The sequence below is a fragment of the Heteronotia binoei genome, chromosome 5 (assembly GCF_032191835.1).
Source record: "Heteronotia binoei isolate CCM8104 ecotype False Entrance Well chromosome 5, APGP_CSIRO_Hbin_v1, whole genome shotgun sequence".
Lineage (NCBI taxonomy): Eukaryota > Metazoa > Chordata > Lepidosauria > Squamata > Gekkonidae > Heteronotia > Heteronotia binoei.
The window spans coordinates 1,038,269-1,064,396 of NC_083227.1; the positions used below are offsets into that span (position 1 = coordinate 1,038,269).

The 26,128-nt window shown below is 49.5% G+C and overlaps 1 protein-coding gene and 2 pseudogenes across 1 annotated transcript in view; all 3 read right to left on the reverse strand.

The window, feature by feature from the left end:
* LOC132571144 (zinc finger protein 208-like) overlaps positions 1–23,851 on the reverse strand; it is a 197,881-nt gene extending 174,030 nt beyond the window's left edge. The window contains exons 1-3 of the mRNA XM_060237821.1: positions 23,843–23,851; positions 22,934–23,138; positions 22,627–22,786 (exon numbers count right to left, since the gene is read on the reverse strand). Coding sequence (XP_060093804.1) covers positions 22,627–22,786; positions 22,934–23,138; positions 23,843–23,851 — 374 coding nt within the window. The remainder of the gene's footprint in view (positions 1–22,626; positions 22,787–22,933; positions 23,139–23,842) is intronic.
* On the reverse strand, positions 14,415–15,192 carry LOC132572139 (large ribosomal subunit protein uL2-like; annotated as a pseudogene).
* Positions 23,852–23,917: 66 nt separating the features above from the next.
* Positions 23,918–26,128, reverse strand: part of LOC132571145 (zinc finger protein 135-like) — a 28,774-nt pseudogene continuing 26,563 nt past the window's right edge.

A 26,128-nucleotide genomic window follows, 5' to 3' on the forward strand; every position in this document is an offset into this window, starting at 1 on the left:
AGGGGAGGTAGCATTGCAAAATTTGCAATAGATGGATGTGCCTTTAATTCACTACGTTCTTTATCAAACCAAGAGTTAAAAACAGGGGAGGGACGGTGGCTCAGTGGTAGAGCATCTGCTTGGTAAGCAGAACGTCCCAGGTTCAATCCCTGGCATCTCCCACTAAAAAGAGTCCAGGCAAATAGGTGTGAAAAACCTCAGCTTGAGACCCTGGAGAGCCATGAATGGGGCTGTGGCTCAGTGGTAGAGCATGTGTTTGGTAAGCAGAAGGTTCCAGGTTCAATCCCTGGCATCTCCAACTAAAAAGGGTCCAGGCAAGTAGGCGTGAAGAACCTCAGCTTGAGACCCTGGAGAGCCGCTGCCAGTCTGAGAAGACAATACTCACTTGGATGGACCAAGGGTCTGATTCAGTAGAAGGCAGCTTCATATGTTCAGCAGGTTGGTCAAATTGTTTTGTTTTATTGGGCTGATATTTATATTTCAATGCCTCATTTCTAAGTGCTAGAAGGTTCTCCTCATTGAATTCTGCTTCAGAGGGGTCTCGTAACTGAATTCTGCTTCAGAGTCCCGTGGTGCAGAGTGGTAAAGCTGCAGTACTGCAGTCGGAGCCCTCTGCTCACAACCTGAGTTTGATCCCAGCAGAAGCTGGTTCAGGTAGGTGGCTCCAGGTTGACTCAGCCTTACATCCTTCCGAGGTCGGTAAAATGAGGACCCAGTTTGCTGGGGGTGCGGGGGGAGTGTAGATGACTGGGGAAGGCAATGGCAAACCACCCTGCCAAAAGTCTGCTGTGAAAACAACGTCACCCCAGAGGGGGAAACGACTGGTGCTTGCCCAGAGGAAGACCTTTACCTACCTCTTTTCATACTCATCTAGAGATTCCACTCCTGCAATAGATCTGTTCCTGCAATTCAGAATAGAAGACTGTTTCAGTATTGTTGGAATGGACAACCTTGTTTCTACAGAACAAAAGATCACAGCAGCTGGATCTGGTTCCTGGGTCATAGATTGTGAACTGTTGTCGTTATCTAACTCTAGGGCAATAGACGGAAGCTTCACAATTGAAGTCAGGTGAAGTTGTGCTCTGCTGGCCTCTGACATGACCACTTGGGGACAGTGTAACTTCTTCGAGTTCCAAACGTGCACAAAATCCGGAATTTCCTTGGATACTGCTTGGGGGAAACACCTGTGGTTCCGCCATGAAGTCTGAGGGAGCAGCTTGAGCAGCAGGCGAAGGTACTAAAATGCCCATAACACTACTGTCACTATTCTCACTGAGAGGAGAACGTTGTGCAGGGAAATCTTTTTTGACAAACTCGCTCCTGGAACAGTTTGTAAATTAATGCGTTGAGGCCTAGAAGACAGCGGCACTGCATGATCCCAGCAGGGCAGAAGGGAAGACTGAGGCAACAAGGGGGCTACACTTGCATCTTGAAATCCACGGCCTGGGGAGACACCTCTGACCTTCAGGCAGTCCTTGTTGTGCAATAAACACTCTGGAAACTCTTGGGCTCTGGCCAGGCCCGGCGCTGGGGGTTCTGCCACCCCAGGCAGACCCCTGCTCCCCGCCCCAAACCTGAGCAAGGTCAGGATGGCTCACTGCCATGCCTCAGACTTCGCCGAGGCTTCCCGAGTCTTGGGAAGTCCGGAAGACAGCGGGTGCGCTCAGAGCCCACCCACTTTGCCGAGGCTTCCTGAGCCTTGGGAAGCCTCGACAGGGTTCGGAAGGTGGCGGGCATACTCAGAGCCAGGCTCTGCTTGCTGCCACGCCCCCTACCCCCGACTTCACTGAGGCTTACGAAGCCTCGGCGAGGTTGGGAAGGCAGCGGGCATGGCGCGTGAGGAGAGGGGGCACCTCGTGACGCCCCTAGGCCCCGTGGCACCCGGAGAAGAAAAAGACTGCAGATTTATAGCCCGCCCTTCTCTCTGAATCAAAGACTCCGAGCGGCTTACAATCGTCTTTACCTTCCTCGCCCTGTGAGGTGGGTGGGGCTGAGAGAGCTTTCATAGAAGCTGCCCTTTCGAGGACAACTCCTGCGAGAGTTCTGGCTGACCCAAGGCCATTCCAGCAGGTGCAAGTGGAGGAGTGGGGAATCAAACCCACTTCTCCCAGATAAGAGTCCACGCACTTAACCACTACATAAAACTGGGCCTGGCTCCGGCTGGAGCTAGTCAGTAGATTACTGAACGTATATCCAGTCGCCTGAGGCACCTCCCAAACAGCTCTGTCAGGTGGCCTTTGACGAGAGGCTTGGTGTGCCAGAAGGGCAAATAGCCTAGATTATCAAGCAACACATCAACCGATTGGATGGGATGGCCAAAGTAGCTCTGCGCTCAGTTCCTCTTGTTGCTGGCAAAAGCGGAACTTGACTCTTCACACTCCTGCAGTCAGTACGAGGGAGGCTTCTTTGAGGAATGGTACAAGCATCATAAGAACATCAGAGAAGCCATGTTGGGTCAGGCCATTGGCCCATCCAGTGCAACACTCTGTGTCACATAAGAACATAAGAGAAGCCCTGTTGGATCAGGCCAGTGGCCCCTCCAGTCCAACACTCTGTGCCACACAGTGGCCAAAAAACCCAAGTGCCATCAGCAGGTCCAACAGTGGGGCTAGGAGCCCTCCCACTGTGCCCCCCCCAAGCACCCACAATACAGAGCATCACTGCCCCAGACTTTACTCATCTTTACTCCCAGCAAAGAGCCTATCCACCTTGGCGTCTAAAAGTCGAAGCTGCTGAAAGATAGTCCACGGTTTTTGCTGTAAGCAATACTGAGTCTGCCAGAGGATTATTTTAAACACTGGAGCAGAGGTGGCCAAACTGTGGCTCAGGAGCCACCTGTGGCTCTTTCAGCCATTTTGTGTGGCTCTTGAAGCCCCCACTGCCTGGCTTGGAGAAGGCATCTGTCTCTTGAAATCTCTTCTCCAAGCCAAGCCAGCTGATGGCTTGTAGAATGCATTGATAGTTAAAGTTGCTTTCTTTCCACCTCTTCCTCCCTCCCCCATCTATTTGCTTTCTTTCCACCTTTCCTTCCATCCTTGCAGCTCTCAAACAGGGCCGGAAGTCCAGCAGCTCTCCCACTGTGCCCCCCCCCCAAACACCAAGAAGACAGAGCATCATTGGCCCCAAACATAAGAATATAACAGAAGCCCTGTTGCATCAGGCCAGTGGCCCATCCAGTCCAACACTTCCTGTCACACAGTGGCCCAGAAGCCATCAGGAGGTCCACCAGTGGGGCCAGAACTCCAGAAGCCCTCCCACTCTGCCACCCCACCCACAAGCACCAAGAAGAAGACTGCAGATTTATACCCCGCCCTTTTCTCTAGATCAGAGACTCAGAGCGGCTTACAACCTCCTGTATCTCCTTCCCCCACAACAGACACCCTGTGAGCAGTGTTCCCTCTAAGCCGAGTTAGCGTGAGCTAGCTCACAGATGTTTAGCCTCCAGCTCACACAGTTTTGCCTTAGCTCAGGAAGGAGGACCCCAGAACACACTAATTGATGCAGGAGCTCACAACTTTCATGCCAGTAGCTCACAAAGTTGAGGTTTTGCTCACAAGACTCTGCAGCTTAGAGGGAACACTGCCTGTGAGGTGGGTGGGGCTGAGAGGGCCTTTCAAGGACAACCTCTCGAGAGCTATGGCTGACCCAAGGCCATTCCAGCAGGCGCAAGTGGAGGAGCGAGGAATCAAACCCGGTTCTCCCAGGTAAGAGTCCCCACACTTAGCCATTACACCAAACTGGCTCTCCCAGACAGAACATCATGGGCCCCAAACCTAAGAACAGACGAGAACCCTTGTTGCATCAGGCCAGTGGTCCATTCGGGCAGACACAGGGGGCGAAAACCAATGTTCCCTCTAAGTTTTGGAATCTCATGAGCAACAATTCTACTTTGTGAGCTACTGACATTAAAGTTGGGACTCGCTACTGCATAAATTAGTTTGCTCTGGGCAGGCCCGGCTCTGGCCTTCCCAGCGGCCCAGCCCGAAAGCGGGCCCCCACCCCCTTTTTTCTTTTACATTTTTTTTCGCTGGCTCCATTTGAAGCAGGGGGCGGGAGGGCCGCGCGGAGTGCTGGCGGGGAGCGTCTTGGGCTGTGCAGAGGCAGGGCCCCGAAGAGCACCCCCCAAGAGCCGGCGCCCTAGGCAGCCCTCGAATGTTGCCTAGTGGACGCTCCAGCTCTGGCGCTATTTTTCCTGAGCTAAGACAAAAAAATTGTAAGCTGGAGGCTTAAAAACTGTGAGCTTGCTCACACTAACTCAGCTTAGAGGGAACACTGGCCCAAACCCAGGTGCCTCTAGCAGAACCAATGTCCTTCGAGGAGGAGAGATGCACCGCTGGGCTCTCCCCCCACGCCCACTGCCTTCCTCTCCTCTCCTCTCCTCTCCCTTGGTACCTCGACCAGGTTTCTGGCCCCAGCTTAGGGTTGCCAATCTCCAGGTGGGGGCAGGGGATCCCCCGGTTTGGAGGCCCTCCCCCCCCGCTTCAGGGTCGTCAGAAAGCGGGGGGAGGGGAGGGAAGTGTCTGCTGGGAACTCTGTTCTTCCCTATGGAGATTTATTCCCATAGAAAATAATGGAGAATTGATCCGCAGGTATCTGGGGCTCTGGGGGGGCTGTTTTTTGAGGTAGAGGCACCACATTTTCAGTACAGCATCTAGTGCCTCTCCCCAAAATACCCCCCCAAGTTTCAAAACCCCCAAAGAAGGTGCCCTTGTCCTTCATTATCTCCTATGGAAGGAAGGCATTGAAAAGGTGTGCTGTCCCTTGAAATGTGACGGCCAGAACTCCCTTGGGAGTTCAATGATGCTTGTCACAGCCTTGATCTTCTTCCATTGGACTTGGCAAGCCTCCCCCAGCTGGCTGGACTGGGCCCTGGAGTGGCCGGAGGAGGGGAGCAGCCCCGGCCCCACCTACCTAGAGGGAGAAGGGCTGGGGGCCCTTTCCCTCGGCTCTTCCAGCCGCGATGGGGAACGGCTCGGCGGCCGGCCACAAAGCTCTGCTCCGAGCATCTCCATTCTCCAAGTCCTCTCCCGGCAAAGTACTGGGAGAGAGTGAAAGCAAAAGCTGGGAAATCTGCTCTGGGGGGTCGCTTGTGACGTCGCCCTTGCTGCTTTGTGACGTCCGGCTCAGCCTCCCCCCTCCCTCTCCCTGGCTGGAGGGCTGAGGCGGGGGTCCGGGGTGGGGAAGGGGCTGCTCTGCTGGAGGCAGGGGGGGAGCAAGAGGCCACCCCTCCCCAAAAGCCAAGCCTTTCCCGCTTTGCCTTCCATCCTGCTTTGGGTTGCCAAGTCCTAGTCAAGAAAGAGCTGGGGACTTTGGGGGTGGAGCCGGGAGACTTTGGGGGTGGAGCCAGGAGACTTTGGGGGTGGAGCCGGGAGCAAGATCGAGACAGGCATAACTGAACTCCAAAGGGAGTTCTCTGGCCATCGCGCTTAAAGGGACCACACCCCTTTTAAATGCCTCCCCTGCTTTGGAAATAATGAAGCATGGGGGCACCATCTTTTGGGGCTCATAGAATTGGACCCCACGGTCCAATCTTTTTGAAACTTGGAGGGTCTTTTGAGGAGAGGCACCGGATGCCATGCGGCAAATTTGGTGCCTCTGCCTCAAGAAACAGTTCCCCCAGAGCCTTAGATACCCGCGGATCAAGTCTCCATTCTTTCCTGTGGGAATAAGTCTCCCTAGGGAATAAGAGAGTTCCCAGCAGACATTTCCCTCCTCTTCTCCCGCTTTCTGATGAGCCTGAAGTGTTGGGGGGGGAATGGCAACCCTATCTCTGAGGGAAGAGACCTGTGGCCACATTTCCAGGCATTTCCCATGCCGGAGGTGGCAAGCAGCCCCGTCGAACTGGGCAGACTCACAGCAGGACACCCCCCTGCCAGCAGGCTGGTTTGGAGGAACAGGCCTGCAGTCCTAAAACCTGGAAGGAAGCCCCCCTGACTCGGATGACTGTGGGTCGACCTGCTCCGGATCGCGGAAAGGGAGGGTTGCCAGCCTCCAGGTGGGGTCTGGAGATCTCCCGCTTTGACAACTGATCTCCAGCTGGCAGAGATCAGCTCCCCTGGAGAAAAGGGCTGCTTGGAAGGGTGGACTCTAGGGCACTGTCGCATGCTGAGGCCCCTCTCCTCCCCAAACCCCACCTTCTCCCAGATTCACCCCCAAAGCCGCCTGGTATTTCCCAACACAAGCCTGCTGGCTGCTTAGGGGAGGGGGGGCAGTTGCACAAAGTTCGGTTGCCTGCAGCAGCTCCCCCCATTGGCTCCCTAGAGGGAAATGGCATTGTACCTGTCTGAGTTCCTATCCCTTCTGAAACCCCACCCTCTCCAGGCTCCACCTCTAACCTGGAGTTGGCAACCCTATCTCCTTTCCTTTACCTGCCCCTCTGACTTCAGCTTTCCATTGCCTCCCACCTCCCCGCAGCTTCTACAGTGGGGGAGCCAAAGCAGTTTGCATCATTCTCCTCTCCCCCCACGTGATCTGAACAACAGCCCTGAGAGGCAGGTTAGGCTGGAACTTATAAAATGTCCCCGTAAAGCTTTTCTGTATTTATCTATTTTTCGCATTTATATCCCGCCCTCCCCGCCAAAGCAGGCTCAGGGCGGCTAACAACATTGAATATTAACAATAAAACAACAAAACAATATTGCCTTTTACTGTCAAATTTGTGACCCTTGGTTTGTCCTATGCACTGATATGTACATTTGCAGATCTTAAAGTGACTATTCTAAAAGTGAATTTCAAAAACAGGACACAGCAAAAGACCTCTGAGATACCACTATAACCACTGGCAAGCTCCCACCTTTTCCTGGGTTTGGCCCAGTCCATGGGCATTGTTGGGGGGGTGCTCCCTAAATTTACGGGGAGGGAGCTTCTCTATAAATTCATAGGTAGTGATAATGGAGGCCCCTCCCTGTGATGTCACTGGCTCCTCCCTATGATGTCACTGGACTGGGCCCCAGTCTCCCCCCCCCCCCGGGAAATTGAAAAGTCTACGCCCCTGCTCTTAGATTAAGCAGATTTGTCTACCCCAGCTCTACGGTCAGAGTCAATAGGGAATTGTCCATAAACAAGAAATGAAAGAGCTAAAATCACAAGCCAAGCTAGAGAATGGAGTTGTAATTTTGTCTACAATCACAAGCCAAGTTCTTGTCTGCTTTGTATCTGTTGCGGTGGATATTGGCAGCAAGCAGAGTGGAAATGCTGACCCCCCCCCCCAACTGCTTCCTCCTGGTTGGAGGGGGACATATGCTGCCTGCAGAACTACCCACACAAATGTTTGGGCAGGAGACTGACCCACTGTCTGTTTCCCTCAGGGATGCCAGGTAGGACCAGGGAATCCCCTGGAATTCCAGTTCACCTCCAGACTACAGAGATCAGTTCCCCTGGAGAAAACTGATGGTTTGGAAGGGCCCTCAGGAGGTCCACCAGCAGGTCCAGAACTCCAGAAGCTCTCCCACTGTGGCCACCCAAGTCCCAAAAATACATAGCATCGCTGCCCCAGACATAAGAACATAAGAGAAGCCATGTTGGATCAAGCCAATGGTCCATCCGGTCCAACGGCAACTGGATCGAGGCGGTGTAGCAGTGCTGATGTTATTAGATCTGTCGGCTGCATTTGATACGGTCGACCATCGGCTACTGATCCACCGCCTCGCCGACATTGGGGTTAAGGGGTCTGCTTTACAATGGCTCTCCTCTTTCCTCATGGGTCGGGGACAAAGGGTGGCGATCGGGGGTGAACGATCCCAGAGGCGCACACTAGATTGTGGGGTGCCTCAGGGAGCAGTCCTCTCCCCGATGTTATTTAACATCTATATGCGCCCCCTTGCCCAGATTGCCAGGAGGTTTGGGCTCGGCTGCCACCAATATGCGGATGACACCCAGCTCTATCTGCTAATGGACGGCCGGCCCGCCTCCCCCCCGGAAGACCTGGATCGGGCGTTACAGGCTATCGCAACGTGGCTTAGACTGAGTGGGCTGAAGCTGAATCCGGCAAAGACAGAGGTTCTCTGTGTGGGTCGCGGCGCTCCAGGGAGGGAAATATCCCTCCCGACCTTCGATGGTGTGCAGCTAAAGGCGGCGCAGCAGGTGAAGAGTCTGGGTGTTTTACTGGAGCCTTCATTATCAATGGAGGCCCAGATAACAGCCACTGCCAAGTCAGCTTTCTTCCATCTGAGGCGGGCAAAGCAGTTGGCCCCTTTCCTGGAGCGTCGGGACCTAGCAACGGTGATCCATGCGACGGTCACCTCACGATTGGACTACTGTAACGCCCTCTACATGGGGCTGCCTCTGTGCCGGACCCGGAAGTTACAGCTAGTGCAGAACGCGGCGGCCAGGCTGTTACTTGGTCTCCCAAGATGGGAACATGTACGGCCGGGGCTACGCGAACTGCACTGGTTACCGATTGTATACCGGGTCCAGTACAAAGTGCTGGTTATCACCTTTAAAGCCCTATATGGCCGAGGACCAGCCTACCTGAGGGACCGTCTCTCCCCGTATGAACCCCAGAGAGCACTGAGGTCAGTAGGAAAGAACAGACTGACTACCCCTGGGCCAAGACAAATTAAACTACAGAATACTCGCTCTCGGGCCTTCTCGGCCGCAGCCCCACATCTCTGGAACCAACTCCCAGAGGAGGTGCGGGCCCTGCGGAACCTTGATCAGTTCCGCAGGGCCTGCAAGACCACCCTTTTTAAATTAGCTTATGAATAACTGAAAATCCGCCATCAGCATCAACTAGAAGAGTGTCAAGGATAGCGTCATAAAATGTTTTAGTTAATTGTTTTAATTCAGGCTTTTAAGGTTAGTTTAATGTTAATTTAATGTTCCTAGTGTAACTGTTTTATTGTTGGTGCACCATTGGTCACCGTATTGTTAGCCGCCCTGAGCCTGCTTCGGCGGGGGAGGGCGGGGTACAAATAAAATTTATTATTATTATTATTATTATAACACTCTGTGTCACACAGTGGCCAAAACCCAGACTCTATCAGGAGGTCCACCAGCAGGGCCAGAACTCCAGAAGCCCTCCCACAGTGGTTCAAAGGAAGGGAAAGAGGTGAATTCCCCCCCCCACACACACACACACTTTCCCGTGAATGAAGCTTCGAAAAGACAAAGAACAACTTTGAGGATTGGCAACAATTTTAATTAGACTGAATATAGATACTCAAATCGACCCAGATTATAACTGAATATGTGTTAATGAGACTGTTCTCTGGCTATAATATGATCTGAACGAAAACGAGATATATTTTAGAGAGATTTGTCTTTGCCGCCTGAATGCAACTGAAATGGCGACAATCAAAACACACGGCTGGAGGAGATTTGGAGAGACAGACAACTGGGTCTCTAAGGTACTTTTCAACTTTGATTAATAGACTGTGGGCGTTTTCGCACTGACCTTAATCGGCAGCGACGCCCCTCTTCACCGCGCAGGATCTGCGCAGATTTCGCACTAATTGCCGCGGAGCACCCGGAAGAGCCGGAAAGTCCCGCGGCTTTTGCGGCGCAAATGGAAACCGCCGAAAGCCCTGACCTCTTCAACCTTCTTCATGGGGAAGCAGAAACAGTCTTCTCCCCCACACACACTGAGAGAGGGAAACAGAAGGGAGACATATCGTTGCCTGGTTTCAGCACCTCATCAGTACATGATAAGAAGAGGGAACTGTTCCTCTGGGCAGCAGAGGTCAGAACTTAAGGTAAGGGTGGAATGGAATGGAATGGTAACAGCTGGGTAAAGGAAAAATGTTTTTACAGTCAGAGTTGTTCAACGGAATCAGCTAGCTAGGGAGGTGGTGAGCGCCCCCTCACTGGCAGTCTTGAAGCAGCTGCTGGACAAACATCTGTCAGGGACAATCTAGGCTGATCCTGCATTGAGCAGGGGTTGGACGAGACGGCCTGTTTGGCCCCTTCCAACTCTATCATTCTATTAATCACATAGATATCATTATGCACCTTTGGCACACAGAGACAGAAGAGATATACAGACATGCTTATTCACTCTCTCTCTCTCTCTCCCACACACACACACACGGAATCACATCCACCCCTTACATTTCCCAGCTTGCTTAAAGTCCTAGACTTTGAAGGAGTCTCAGAGGCCATCTACACTCCACCCCAGAGTTCCCTTTGAGCTGAGTTAGTGAGGGCTAGATGACAGTTTTTTAGCCTTCAGCTCACACATTTTTGTCTTAGCTCAGGAAAGATGGCCCCAGAGCAAACTAATTCATGCAGTAGCTCACGGTTTTAATGCCAGTAGATCACAAAGTAGAATTTTTGCTCACAAGACTCCACAGCTCAGAGGGAGTATTGCTCTACCCCCCCAGTTCCATGCAGGAAGTCCAAAGCCAGCGTTTCCCTGACAAATGAGGATCCTGTGAATTTAGGGAGGTATTTGCGAGTTTCCTGCATTGTGCGGGGGGTTGGACTAGATGACCCTGGAGGCCCCTTCCAACTCTAGGATTCTATGAGTCTAGATGGCTGTCATCCACCTCTCCAGCTCTTTGGTTCCATGACCCCTGATGTTGCCTTACCCCTGTGCGTGGTCCAGCTTGTCCATCAGGAAAGAGTCTCTTTCGCGTTCTAGTGAAGAAGCTGTGACGGACTAAAACAAAGGGTGATTTTGCAAAAATGGCCGAGAGGCAGAGAGAGAAGAGTGGCTATGATTGACAGCTCTTTTCCTACCTCTCCCATTGGTTGGAACACGGCCACAAAGTTCTGAAGGGGGAGTTGGCTTTTGACAGTTGTGGTGGTTAAAAGGGAAAAAAAGATTCCTGGGAGAGAGACACTTGGGAGTTGTCTCAGTATTTGCTTATTCCCACCCAGCTATTTCCAATCAATTTTGTTATTTTATTCAATTTTCTAATTAAAGTCCCCAGTGCCTTTTCTGCTATTCCTGGAGAAAGTGACGGGAAAACCCTTCCTGAACAGAGGTCATTAATAGGGGTCCGTCACAAAGCGCAATTCTCAAACCACACTCTCCTGCTTGTGGCTTCTTGCGTAACAAGCAGCTGCATCTTAAATAGCTTGCCAGGATTGCATAAAACTGAGCCACACCTCTGACAGAGGAGAGAGTTTGGGCTGGGCTTTTTGGACATTGGGGGGAAGTGACTTGGCATCCCCGTTTCCAACAGATCTTGAGATCCATGCAGATGTTAATGCGTCTGAAGACACCGAGGCAAAGGTAGTCCCCTGTGCAAGAACCAGTCGTTACCGATCCATGAGGTGATGTCGCATTAGGAAGTTTTCACAGCAGAATTTTTAACGGGGTAGCTTGCCATTGCCTTCCCCAGTCATCTACCCTTCCCCCCCAGCAAGCTTGGTACTCATTTTACCAACCTCAGAAAGATGGGAGGCTGAATCAACCTTGAGCTGGCTACCTGAACCCAGCTTCCACCAGGATTGAACTCAGGTCGTCAGCAGAGCTTCGACTGCAATACTTCAGCTTGCCACTCTGCGCCACGGGGCTCCTTGTTTCTGAAGATAGCTGATCACTATTCCTTTCTGGTATGTGTTTTATTTATAACCTGGGATCTTGAAATATCCTGGCTTGCTCCAACTCAGCTTCTGTATCACAGCCTCAGTAGATGCCTGGAAGGGGGACCGGCTCACAGCCCCCCAGGGAGCTTCAGGGTGGATTTGGGACACGAGAAGCTCAGTTCCTGCAGCTGCCATCACATCACAATGCATTTCTGCCTCCGTGACACTTCAAAATGGAAGCTGCGCTCAATCGGGTGCTAAAGCTTCCAAGATTATGTTGGAAAACGTAAGGGGCTCAAGAGGAGACCTCGCATTCCACAGGTTGCCGCAGGGTGGGGGATGAACCCCTCGTAGCGCTCTGCCTGCAGTTAACCTCCAGCTCTCCCCTGGCTTCCTGGCGGGAGGCTGTCCTGGAGTCCTGAGAGGAGAGGCACACCTTGATCGATTGGCTGCCACCAAGCTCGCTCTTTTTATGGAAGCAGCCCACCAGCCCACTCTGCTTCTCCTAAGATGTTACACCAGTATGCAGGCTCCTTTGCCCAGGTTTAAGGACCCCAAATTAAACTCTGCACAGGTAGGATCCAAGGCAACTGAAAGCGTCTGCAGAGCCCTCACAGACAGGCCAATTCCAAGAGGTCTTTTTTCAGAATTTATTAAGGTACAAGTCTTTTCCCTAAATTAACTTGGTGGTCCCACCAGTCATCAGTATAATTTCTTAAAATACAATCCAGAAGATATGTCAGCATACCTTAACCTCAAGTTATACCAGCATTCTGATCCGGGCAACTTAAATCCAAGGTTCCCAAGCAAAATAACAGTGAGTTCTAGAAATTCAAAGATAAGCCTAAGCGTTTGCCCTAGCTTGGCGTTTCTCATTCGCAGGGTCGTGACCTGGCACCAGACCATGGAAGCCTCAATACCGGTCACAAGAAAAGCCAAAGCTAGTCCCGCCCCCAGCAAAGCATGAGCTGTGCTCTGATTCCTTCCTTTCCCCGTCTTTCTATTGTGCAGAGAAAAGCTAGCCTTGAAGACTGACACAGGCTGCAATGCCTGAGCTATGTTTTCCTTCCTTCCTTCTCTGTGTTGTGCAGAGAAAAGCTAGCCTTGAAGACTGACACAGGCTGCAAAGCCTGAGCTCCGTTTTCCTTCCTTCCTTCCTTCCTTCCTTCCTTCCTTCCTTCCTTCCTTCCTTCCTTCCTTCCTTCCTTCCTTCCTTCCTTCCTTCCTTCCTTCCTTCCTTCCTTCCTTCCTTCCTTCCTTCCCCTGTATCTGTGTTAAGCAGAGAGGAGCTGGGTTGCCTCTCCTTCCTTCTCTCCCCCCAGTGTTTGAGAGAAAAGCTGGAGTCCACTGGAACTTTAGACCCATCAAGTGTTCTTCAAGGTATGAGCTTTAATGTGCCTTGCAGTATGTTCTTTTGGGGAGATTTCCCTGGGAGGCAAAGAAGGAGGGGATTTTTTTTCAGCTAGGAGGGGTGGGGACTGGGCATTCCAGTAGCTATTTTTTTTTTTTTTACCAAATGACCCCTGGGCAGAATTGTTGCTGTCTGGGGCCATCTGATGATGAGTAAATACTCTTCTGCTCTCCAGAAAATGAAGAACAGTTCCCCTGCTGAAAATGGCTGCTTTGCAGGGTGGACTCTATGGCATTATTCCCTGCTGAGGCCCCTCCCTCCCCGAGCCCCACTTCCCCCAGGTTCCACCCAAATCTTCAGCAATTTCCCAACTCAGGGAAGGCAACCTTGGCCAGACAACGCTGGCTGTTGTGGGGGAAGGAGATTGTAAGCCACTCTGAGACTCTGATTCAGAGAGAACGAGAGGGTATACATCTGTCGTCGTTGCTGTTGCCGTCTTGCTAACTGTCACGATAAGGTTAGCATCCTTATAATACGAATTGTAAATAATAAAACTCAGGGTCGGCAACCTTAATTATAGAGCTGAGGGGTTGTACTTTTTGACTTTTGGAATTTGCAATGTAAGGTGTTCACAAAAATCTTTGCTGGGGGGGAGGTTTCTGTACATCTCAGGCTCAGCAGCTGAGTTGTTGAAAGGGGGGGCTGTGCCGGGAGAATCAGAGGGCAAGGGGAGGGACAAGCTGCCATCCTCCTTCCCTCCCTTCAGTAACGCAAACCCTCGAAATCCCATTTGGTGGCAGCCCCCAACCCCACCTTACACGGTTGCCAACCTCCAGGTGGGTGCCTGGCAAAACACAAAACTCCACTGTAAAGGTTGAGCAACCACAAAGTAACACATTGTAAGTACCTGTTTAAATAACCGTGTGTAACTGTATTACATACTGAAGTCCATATCCAAGACTCTAGTTGGTTTCCAAGACTTAGATGGATTTCCAGCAGATGTTCTTTCTTGCACTTGACTTAAATGGGTAATGACTCAAGAGGTGATGACACACCTCCAGGCTGCTGATGTGTTTCAAGAGGCTCTCCCTTCTGCAGATCATCTCCACCCCCAAATCCTCAGGAATTTCTTGCTCCAGAGAGGGCATCACCTGGTTTTTCCTGGGAACTGTGAATGCTTTGGTTTTTACAAATTAACTTGTGTACTCTGACATCTTAACTAAATTGTATGTTATATATCATATATATATAATAGCTGAGTGCTGAGGAAGTTAAGAAGGAGAGGAGAGGGGAAGGGAGGAGGGGAGGGGAGTGGAGGGGAGGGGAGGGGAGGAGAGGACATGGAGGGTGAGGGAGGGAAGACCCAGGAAGAGGATTCTTGGGCTTGAATAGAGGTGCCTACGTGGCCTCTCTTGCAGGGGACAGAAGCAAGCCAATGATTATGCAAACAGCACAGCCGTGCCCTGACAAAAGTGCCAACATTTTTTTTTGCACGGTTCGAGCCAGCTGCTCTCGAAAACATTGCCACCACTTCTTTTTTTTTAACCAGTCTCACAACATTTATTTTTCTATGGATGCTGAACGTAAGGCCTTAGTTCTCCTTCTCCTGCACAGTGTTTGTTCCCCATAGCCTACCTGCATGACAGGCTGCAGTGAGACCAACTTTACGACCAGCTGGAGCATCTCTCCTGAGGGTTGAGGGCTTACCAATGCATTGGTGGTTACCACCACCAAAGGGATGTTCGACAGGATTCATACCCACACCACAGACACGGGGCCAGCAGTTTCTCCTGGCCTTGTGTTTGTGATAAGCTCGCCCAGCTTTCAAGATAGGTTTGTCAATACGGCCACCGCCAGCGACAATACCGACAACTGCTCTGTTTGCTGTGCTTGGAGCCAGAAGGCAATTTTACTCTGGTTTTTTTTTTTTTGTTTGTTTCAGGATTGTGGGAGATAACTATGGCATAGTTTCCAGAAGCACGAGCCAGTTTGCCACAATCGCCAGGCTTCTCTTCAAGACAACAGACAATGGGGCCTCCTGGCAGAGTGCCAACAGGTAGCGCATTGCCAACATGAGCTGAGCCTTTTTGCCACGGTACACAAACTGTCCTGTATGAATGCCCTCAGCTGCAACGAACAATTCTGTTCGTTTCTTAAACTCATATGGATCACGGAAAGCAGTCTTGGCGAGAGGGGCTCCTCAGCCAGGATCATGAACGATATCTTCACAATGCCCTTAATATCGCCCTGCCTCCCAGCAAAGTCGACAGCTCTCAGTTGCTTGACCCTTCCCGTGCTTCCCGTGGGCCCTGAACACACACCCAGCACCTTTTCTCTGGCCTCGGATGACACGGCCCATTGTGTACTCAGCCGGATCATCGCCCCTTCCTAGCAGAGACTGGTGACATCGTCCCAAAACACGAATGAAAAACAGAACAGGCCCGGCAGGCTCGGCTCAGGCAAGCGTGGCGCAGGGGAGGGGCAGGGTAAGATCCGGATTGCTGCCTTCAACCATCCAACTTGCTGACGTATTAAATGACTCCATCTCAAACAACAGGCGGTTGTTGACAAAGGAGAAAGGTGACGAAGAGAGGGACTGACAAGGCCGATATTGGCACCACGTGGTCTTTATGGGAAGGCCTCTGAAAGAGAGGTTCATGTTACCCACTAATGGCTGAACCAGATGTTGCAGGGAAGACTATGCGATGTGATTTAATGTCTGGACCATACTTTTGCCCTTTGTTGTGGGGATTTTCCTGTTGATGTTATTTTAGAAAATAGACTGTACAGCAAAGAAGAACAAAAGGTGCCTTCTCCTGGGCCAAGTTGTCGGTCCATCTAGCTACGTCCCGTCTCTGTGGTTGTATTTCAGTGGTAGTACGGCTGATGGGCAGGCAGATGGTCCGGGGTCAATCTGGGATGTCAATCTTCTCCTCCTGCAGAACTTTGTTATTCTTTGCAAAAGCCGCAAGGGCCATGCTTCCTTGTGCACCTGCAAATAATAATATACTATGAATATAAATTGTGCGACACTATGTGAAATGTCAGGGAGATGGGGTGGGAGAGCAGGAGGTAGGAAGGATATAGGGTTTGCATGGGCAGGAAAATTCCCCCTCGCTCAATGAGCCATTTCCGGTCTCACTTTCCCAGTTCTTTTTGGGCAGAATGAAGGTCATTTGCAGGGCTTTTTCATCCTGGTCTTTTTCAGCCTTCTTAACATGTTTCTTATGGCTTTGAAAATCTGGCGAACCCTTGGCCACGCTTCTTTGTTGTCCCCTATAATATACTATGAATGTAAACTGTGTGACACGATGTGAAATGTCACGGAGATGGGGGTGGGAGAGAGTTTGTTTCCATCCACCTGCTGGCTAGCAGTCCTGCAAAACGTACAGCAGCAGCAGGAGCAATATGGCCTTCTGAAAGAAGTGGTGGGAGAGCGGGAGGGAGGGAGGATATAGGGATTTCATGGGTAGGGAAATTCCCCCTCGCTTCACGGCAGCGGCGCCACTTTCCCTCTTCTGCAGAACTTTATTACTTAATTCCATATCCGCCGGGGCCATGATTTCTTCTTCACCTGCAAATAATAATATACTATGAATATAAACTGTGTGACACTATGTGAAATGTCAGGGAATGGGGGTGGGAGAGATTTTGTTTCCATCCACCTGCTGGCTAGCAGTCCTGCAAAACGTACAGCAGCAGCAGGAGCAATATGGCCTTCTGGTTGTTCTATAACAGGGGTGTCAAACATGCAGTTTGGGGGACAAATCAGGACCCCAGAGGGCTCCTATCAGGCCCCCGAGCAACTGGCTGTCATCTACTTCCTTCTCCCTCTCTCTTGCTTCCTTCTGCATCACAGATTGCTTTGCCAGGCTCCCTCAATTGCACAGGAGCTACAGCGCAAAGCCTCTATTTTCTCCATTGGCTGAGGCTCCTCCCTTGTGGAGGAATGGCTTGCTTTGCCAGGCTCCCTCAATCGCACAGGAGCTACAGCGCAAAGCCTCTATTTTCTCCATTGGCTGAGGTGCCTTCCTTGTGGAGGAATAGCTTGCTTTGCTAGGCTCTCTCAATTGCACAGCAGAGCTACTGAGCCAAACGTCTCTTCCTATTGACTTCCCCACCCAGTCCCCTGGGGAAGGAAGGAAATACCCAGAGCTTCCTTTGCCCAGTTCCCTGGACCCCATGGGAGAAATACAAAGAAAGCACCTTTAAGACCAATGAGTGCTAATGTTTTAAGCATGTTTTAAGTTTTTTAAAATATATATATATGTGTTTCTCTGTGTTCTCTATAACATTTATACCTCTGCTACCTAATCGTAAATAGGTACATGCATGGCCCAGCCTGATGTAGCTTGGCTCAACCAGACCTGGCCCGGCCCAACAAGCTCTCTTTTATGTCAGATTCGGCCCCCAAAACAAATGAGTGCGACACCCCTGTTCGATAACGATCCCCATGAGGTCTCCACCACTGAGCGAAGCTGGAAGCCTGCCACGAGGCTTAAGGAGGCTTCCTCCATTATAAATGGCTCTTTCACGAATGGAAGAGACACTGAAGTTGCAGAAAGGGTCTTTACGGTGGAAGGATCTTGCTCCAGCTTAATGCAGAGCATCTGTTCAGTTGTGCTCACCACCAAAGCTGGAAGACGGACACAGAGTTGTGGATGGGTAGGGGAAACGTACATGAAGAGTAGGAAGTTTACTGTAACTTAGTAACAGTAAGTGTTCACGGCGCTTCCCACCATTAATTTGTGTAGACTGCTTTATCAGCTCTCACAGACATTCCTGATGGCTCTAGTAGGAATCCGAACCGACATTGCTTCAGCAATCCAATTTAGCCTGCAAGGACTTTCACTTGGACATTTGCTTTCAATGAATTGTAACAAAAAAATTAAGTGATTTTGAGTAATGATTAGGGGAAACAATGTTTGTCTTCTGACTACGATGAAACGATTTTTCGGTTGCATTCTTGGGTGTGAGGCAGAATAAAGTATCAAAATAAATAAATAAAGAGGGGAAAATACAGGCTCCTGTTATGCATGGCTTTAACCCCTTCCGTGCAATTAACAGAGCACTGAAGGGAGCTGACCAGCTGCATCTCATGTTATGCTTTCCCTGGAAACAAGATCACAAGGAAAGGGAAGAATGTGAGGAACAAACCCACCTAAGACCACAGCATATTTTAGGATCTCAGAGAGAGATGAGAAAAGTAACAGATTTCAATGAAAGGTTACATATTTTTGTCAGGATCAGCCTTCCATCCTTCCGATGTCGGTAAAATGAGTACCCAGCTTGCTGGGGAGAGGGGGGGGGGAGTCTAGATGACTAGGGAAAGCAATGGCAAACCACCCCGTAAAAAGTCTGCTGTGAAAACATTGTGATGCGACGTCACCCCAGAGTCGAAAATGACTGGTGCTTGCACAGGGGACCTTTCCTTTCCCCACAAGTTCACCTTTGAGTTCTTTCAGAACTCTTGGATGTCTGCCATCTGGGCCTGGTGACGAATCAGTTTTTAAATTGTCTATCAGTCACAGGACCTTCTCTCTCCTCACCTCAATCTGACTCAGGTCTTCCAACACCCCAAAACCAGTGTTTCTGAAGTGGACAAACACAGCGAAGACGGAGGCAAAGAATGCATTCAGCTTCTCAGTCATTTCCCTATTGTCTTTCTACCCCTCAGTCATCAAAAGGCCCCACTGCCTCCCTATCTCATTTCCTGCTTCTAATGCCCTTGCACTCACCAGGGGAGGGAGGGTCTCAAGGTCGCCCAGGTTGGATGGAGCCTGCTGAGATGAGGTCTGCAACAGAAGGAGGCAGTGGTTGAGGCAGAAGCTCTCTCTGGGGAGTGAGGGGGATGTCCGCCCTGCTACTAGGGCCCTACAGCAACTAAACCCATTGGACTGCCAATGGTGCTGCCCAGCAGCAGAACCCCGTGCATTCGTGGAACATCCCCAGCCCCGCAAGGCCGCTGTCAGGTGCTGCAGACTCCCCATCCAGGCAGGGGGAGGGGGGGGGTTCAAGCAGAGCCCTGTCAACAGAGGGCTGCCCCAAGAGTGCAAACACAAAGGCTCCTGTGCAAGAATTGATGTCAGGGGAGATACAGCAGACACTTGCCGTGTGCACTTACGTATAATAAAATATGAAATAAATTCATTTTGATTTCATATATATTGTACGGGCTCTGGCCGTGTGCCGGTCATTAGTCCCTACCCCTCCGCTATATATATGGCCAGAGCCCATGCAATTTGAGCAAATGGATGGCACTCCAATATATATAGTCTTATGTTTTTCTCTTTTGTTATTTTTCTCCAATATTATTGATTTAATTTACTTTAATGTTTCAATTCATACCCCGCCCTATCCCACAAGCAGGCTCTGGGCAGCTTACAACATTAAGAAACCTTGCAAGACAGCAAGCAAACTACATCCAAACTACATATTGCTCTATACAAAAATGTAGTTGTTCACAACGCAGGTCCCAACAAAAATCATACAAGTAATATAACACAGGGCTTTTTGTTTTGAGCAGGAACACACAGTACTTTTCTCCCTTTCTCACAATACAAGAACTCGTGGGCATTCAATGAAATTGCTGAGCAGACAGGTTAAAACGGATAAAAGGAAGTACTTCTTCACCCTAAGGGTGATTAACATGTGGAATTCACTGCCACAGGAGGTGGTGGCGGCCACAAGCCTAGCCACCTTCAAGAGGGGTTTAGATAAAAATGTGGAGCAGAGGTCCATCAGTGGCTATTAGCCACAGTGTGTGTGTATATATAAAATTTTTTGCCACTGTGTGACACAAAGTGTTGTTCTGGATGGGCCATTGGCCTGATTCAACATGGCTTCTCTTAAGTTCTTATGTGACAAAGAGTGTTGGACTGGAGGGGCCACTGGCCTGATCCAACAGGGCTTCTCTTATGTTGTTATGTGACACAGAGTACTGGATTGGATGGGCCATTGGCCTGATCCAACATGGCTTCTCTTATGTTCTTAAGTGACACAGAGTGTTGGACTGGACGGGCCATTGGCCTGATCCAACAGGGCTTCTCTTATGTTCTTATGGGACACAGAGTACTGGACTGGCTGGGCCATTGGCCTGCTCCAACAGGGCCCTCTTATGTTCTTATGTGACACAGAGTGTTGGACTGGACGGGCCATTGGCCTGATCCAACAGGGCTTCTCTTATGTTCTTATGTGGCACAGAGTTGGACTGGATGGGCGATTGCCCTGATCCAACATGGCTTCTCTTATGTTCTTATGTTCCTGGTCGAGACAAAGTCTGTGACTGTGAAGACTTTAATGAGTGGTGGGAACAACTGAGCGCCCCGTGGAAAATGATCCAAGCCCAACTTATTTATTTATTTAGACTATTTATATTCTGCCCTATCCCAAAAAGGGCTTGGGGCGGAGAGCAACATCATAAAATAGTATAAAGTAAGACGCTCGCCGCCTCAACTAAAGGCCTGGTGGAATAGCTCCGTCTTACAGGCCCTATGAAAAGGTAACAGTTCAGTGCGGGCCAGGATCTCCAAGGGGAACTGATTCCACCAGGCTGGGGCTAAGGCCGAAAAGGCCCTGTCCCTAGTTGAGGGAAGACAGACGTCCTTTGGGCCAGGGCTGGTCAGCAGATGCTGTGTGCCTGATCGTAGTGATCTCTGGGCATCTATGGGGAGATGAGGCAAAAAAGACTTACGAGGAATACTTTGACAAAAAACAGAGAGGAGTGTGGGATTCTAAGGCTGGAGACAAAGTGTATATCTCCACCAAGCATCTCCCTACCAGTCAATCGTCAAGGAAGTTGGGGCGGAAATACTCGGGACCTTTTACAATAAAGAGAGAAATCAATAATGTAACTGTTGAACCAGACTTGCCTAAAGCTCTAAAACACTGTCAGCCAACATTTCACTGCAGCCTGTTGAAAGGGACCCTGGAGGCTTCCAGTGATGACTCCACCGCCGATTCTGATGAAGGGACAGATTCAAGGCCACCCAGCTGGCTGCATGTGGAGAAGGATTGCTTAATCAAACCCAGTTCTCTCAGATTGTTTGGAAAACGTTTTTACCTTTACTGCCTTGCCTTGGAGGAACCGTTTTGGCAGTCAGGCTCCCAGGAAAGAGGGTGGAGGGAGGGGGCTCAAGAGTGAGTAAGCACTTTCTCCCAAAATGTTGCAGTACCCCCCCCCCCTCCATAGCAGCAGCCCCACACCTCCTTATTCTTCCCACTGCCCTGTTTGTCTATAGGGCTTCTGTCTCCATTTGGATTGCCATTGTGAGCGTGAAAATCAGAGTTCCACACTGCATCATGCAGAATGGATCGTGAGGGCTGAGGAGAGGCAACAGGAGTGCAGGCCGGGGCAGACTAGAATGGACACTTTCACAGAGGCCACGGACAGGAACACACAAGTCAGGCTCACAGCTTCTGCGGCCCTAAAATCCCTCGGCCACTGCAATACACGGTGCAGCCGGTCGGCCAAGCAGCAGCACCAGCCCCGGAACATATTGTTGCAGTGGGGGGGGGGGGGGCAACAGAAATGCTTTGAAGAAGCCTCCATGCATTGGACAAAAGGAGTCGTGAGATTAAGGAGGGCCTTGGACAAACTCCATCTGAAGTTGTTGACAGTGCACTTTTCTGTGCCGTTGCTTTGAAGGAAGTACTGGGGGGGGGGGTTTGAGGGAGGGTGCCTTGTGTGGGGTTTGGGGTCACAGCGAGGCTGCCAAGGGCACCCCTGTGCACCAGCATGTGCTGTGGGTGAGGGTGCCAAGAGGAACACTGTGATCTTTGGGGGAGGGTCCCATGCAGGGCATAGACCTCGCTGGTGGACACAGCACAAGTGTTCTGAGGGTGAGCCTGTCACTGTCGTCTGTGTACAACCAAAACGGAAACCAGGGTACAAGTTGTAACAAAACAAGAATAACACCATGGATCAAATAAACTACTCTTCAAAAAATTATTGACTCTGTGTTCAATCCTTCTTTATGTATAACCTCTCTAGCATTTACAACAGGGCAATGTATCATGTCAATTCCACAATATATAACACACCAAAGAATACACTATATTCGCATATGAGACTTAAACTCTGTACTAGAATGTCCTACAATTTAACACTTATATTGTACCAGCTACTTCGCAGCACTGACGTATGCTTGGTGCAGAGGAGATGACAATGTGATTTCTGAATGACTAATAACATTAAATCTGTAGAGCCAGTTTGGTGTAATGGTTAAGTGCGTGGACTCTTATCTGGGAGAACCAAATTTGATTCCCCACTCCTCCACTTGCAGCTGCTGGAATGGCCTTGGGTCAGCCATAGCTCTCTTATCTGGCAGAACCAGGTTTGATTCCCCACTCCTCCACTTGCACCTACTGGAATGGCCTTGGGTCAGCCGTAGCTCTCGCAGAGCTGTCCTTGAAAGGGTAGCTTCTGGGAGAGCTCTCTCAGCCCCACCTACCTCACAGGGTATTTTTTGTGGGGGAGGAAGTTAAAGGAGATTGTAAGCTGCTCTGAGATTCGGAGTGTAGGGTGGGGCATAAATTCAATATTGTCTTCTTAACAATGACAATCCTTCAACAGCTGGCACTTAGACAGAATTTCGTTTCACATTCTGAACATTCTAATGGTTTCTCTCTGATGTGGGTTTTTGAAGCAGTGGAAAATTCCACCTCTCACTGAATCTCTTTCCACACACTCAGCATTCAAAGAGTTATTCCCCTGTGTGGGTTCTTTCGTGGTTTTGAAGATTGCCAGTTTGAAGGAAACTCTTCCACACTCTGAGTATTCAAATGGTTTCTTTCCTATGTGGGTTCTCTGATGCTCTTGAAGATGGCCATTGCTACTGAATCTCTTTCCACATTCTGAGCATTCAAAAGGTTTCTCCCCTGTGTGGATTCTCTGATGCCGCTGAAGACTGGAACTGTGAATGAATCTCTTTCCACACTCTGAGCATTCAAAACGTTTCTCTCCTGTGTGGGTTCTCTGATGCTTTTGAAGACTGCCACTGAGACTGAATCTTCTTCCACACACTGAGCATTCAAAAGGTTTCTATGCTCTTGAAGATGGCCATTGCTACTGAATCTCTTTCCACACTGAGCATTCAAAAGGTTTCTCACCTGTGTGGGTTCTCTGATGGTGTTGAAGAGTGCCACTCTCACTGAATCCCTTTCCACATTCTGAGCATTCAAATGGTTTCTCCCCTGTGTGGATTCTTTGATGACTTTGAAGATGAGTACGTCTACTGAATCTTTTCCAACATTCTGAGCATTCAAAACCTTTCTCTCCTGTGTGGCTTCTTTCATGGTAATGAAGATGGCCACTCTACTTGAATCTCACTCCACACTCTGAGCATTCAAAAGGTTTCTCCCCTGTGTGGGTTCTGTGATGCTCTTGAAGCTTGCCACTCTGACTGAATCTCTTCCCACATTTTGAGCATTCAAAAGTTTCTCCCCTGTGTGGATTCACTGATGCCGCTGAAGACTGGAACTGAGACTGAATCTCTTTCCACACTAAGCATTCAAAACGTTTCTCTCCTGTGTGAGTTCTCTGATGCTTTTGAAGACTGCCACTGAGACGGAATCTTCTTCCACCTGATTGAATCTCTTCCCACACTCTGAGCAATCAAAAGGTTTTTCCCCTGTGTGGGTTCTCTGATGCTCTTGAAGATGACTACTTGGACTGAATCTCTTCCTACACTCAAATCATTCAAAAAGTTTCTCGCCTCTGTGGGTTCTCTGATGTAGTGAAGATTGCACTCTCACTGAATCTCTTTCAACACTCTGAGCATTCAAAACCTTTCTCTCCTGTGTGGCTTCTTTCATGGTATTGAAGACGGCCACTCTACTTGAATTTCACTCCACACTCTGAGCATTCAAAAGGTTTCTCCCCTGTGTGGGTTCTCTGATACTCTTGCAGCTTGCCACTCTGACTGAATCTCTTCCCACATTCTGAGCATTCAAAAGGTTTCTCCCCTGTGTGGGTTCTCTGATGCACTTGAAGACTGTCACTCAGATTGAATCTCTTACTATGACCATTAAAAAGGTTTCTCCCCTTTGTGGGTTCTCTGATGTACCTGAAGACTGCCACTCGGACTGAATCTCTTACCACAAAGGTTTTTCCCCTGTGTGGGTTCTTTGATGATTTTGAAGATTGCCACTCTGACTGAATCTCTTCCCACACTCTGAACATTCAAAAGGTTTTTCCCCTGTGTGGGTTCTCTCATGCTCTTGAAGATTGCCACTCTGACTGAATCTCTTCCCACACTCTGAACATTCAAAAGGTTTCTCGCCTCTGTGGGTTCTCTGATGTTGGTGAAGATTGCCATTCTGACTGAATCTCTTTCCACACTCTGAGCATTCAAAAGGTTTTTCCCCTGTGTGGGTTCTCTCATGCTCTTGAAGATTGCCACTCTGACTGAATCTCTTTCCACACTCTGAGCATTCAAAAGGTTTTTCCCCTGTGTGGGTTCTCTGATGCTTTTGAAGATGGCCACTCTGACTGAATCTCTTCCCACACTCTGAGCATTCAAAAGGTTTTTCCCCTGTGTGGGTTCTCTGATGCTCTTGAAGATGACTACTTGTACTGAATCTCTTCCCACACTCTGAACATTCAAAAGGTTTTTCCCCTGTGTGGGTTCTCTGATGCTTTTGAAGATGGCCACTCTGACTGAATCTCTTCCCACACTCTGAGCATTCAAAAGGTTTTTCCCCTGTGTGGGTTCTCTGATGCTCTTGAAGATGACTACTTGTACTGAATCTCTTCCCGCACTCTGAACATTCAAAAGGTTTTTCCCCTGTGTGGGTTCTCTGATGCTCTTGAAGATTGCCACTCTGACTGAATCTCTTCCCACACTCTGAACATTCAAAATGTTTCTCGCCTCTGTGGGTTCTCTGATGTTTGTGAAGATTGCCACTCTGACTGAATCTCCTTCCACACTCTGAACATTCAAAAGGTTTTTCCCCTGTGTGGGTTCTCTGATGCTTTTTAAGATGACTACTTGCACTAAATCTCTTTCCACACTCTGAGCATTCAAAAGGTTTCTGCCCTGTGTGGGACCTTTGATGCTGTTGAAGAGTGCTGCTGTGACCGAATCTCTTTCCACATTCTGAGCTTTCAAATGGTTTCTCACCTGTGTGGGTTCTCTGATGCCATTGAAGATTGCCACTCTGACTGAATCTCTTTCCACACTCTGAGCATTTAAAATGGTTATCATCTTTGCATATTCTTTGCTGTTGGAGATTTCTACTCTGATTGAATTTCTTTCCACACTCTAAAGGTTTCTCTGCTCTGTGTATTCTTTGCTTCACAGGAAACTGTGATCTATATTTGAAGTACTTTCCACACTGAATGGTTTTACTTGTCTTCATTACATTGTGCTTTGGAAAATGTATGTTATGCTTTCTTCCATCACTCTCCTTAACCCAACAGCTGTCTTTCTTTCTCTTATGTATGCTTTTATCCCTGATGTTTCCTCTTATGTCTTCATTATTAACTCTGTCTGGCAATTGCTGATGAAGTTCCTCACCCTCCTCATTCCTCTGACCATCCCCTGCTGGAATAATGGGAGAGAGAGAGTGTTAGCACCTGGGAGGGAAGGTAACATCCAAATTAATCTATTTGACTGCAGTAGGAAAGGACTGACAGCCCTTATTCATTCATTCTATTTGTGTCCCGCCCTCCCAGCCAAAGCAGACACTGGGTGGCTCACATTAAGAGGTCACAAGACCAATATTATTAGATTAAAATATAACTACAAGTACATCATAAATAAAACAAATAAAACAATTAGATAAAACAATGGTAGGTGCTTATAGATCAGATATATTGATGTATTAAAATGTATTAAAGATGGCAGATACTTCCAACTCCATCGGTGTTTAGATTTTATTGTTCAAGTATTTCTGCTGGATATCCTATAAGAAAAAGATCCCCAGTCACTGTGTGATGTTTGAGGTGGGCCAGATGGATTAGTTTCTGCCTTCCTGTTGCTGTCAGTTTTAATTCAAAAATGCCTGGCGGAAGAGCGCAGTTTTGCAGGCCCTTTGGCCTCAACCAGCTAGGCTGACCTTAACTAACCCCCACGGCGTTTCAAGAGATATAGCTGAGGTCTTCCCAAAAGGAGCTTCTGAACCTCCAGATTCCAGGCCCAAGAAGGCCTCCCTCCCGCCTCACCCAGCAGCTTTATTATTCTACCAAACTAAGAGCTGCTTAGAAGTGAAGGAGAAAAGTCCCCTGGGCATTCCTTCCTTATTGCCTTGACATAACTCTCAGCCAGCTCACTTGGGAAGGGAATCCTCTTGAGGAACTCTCCA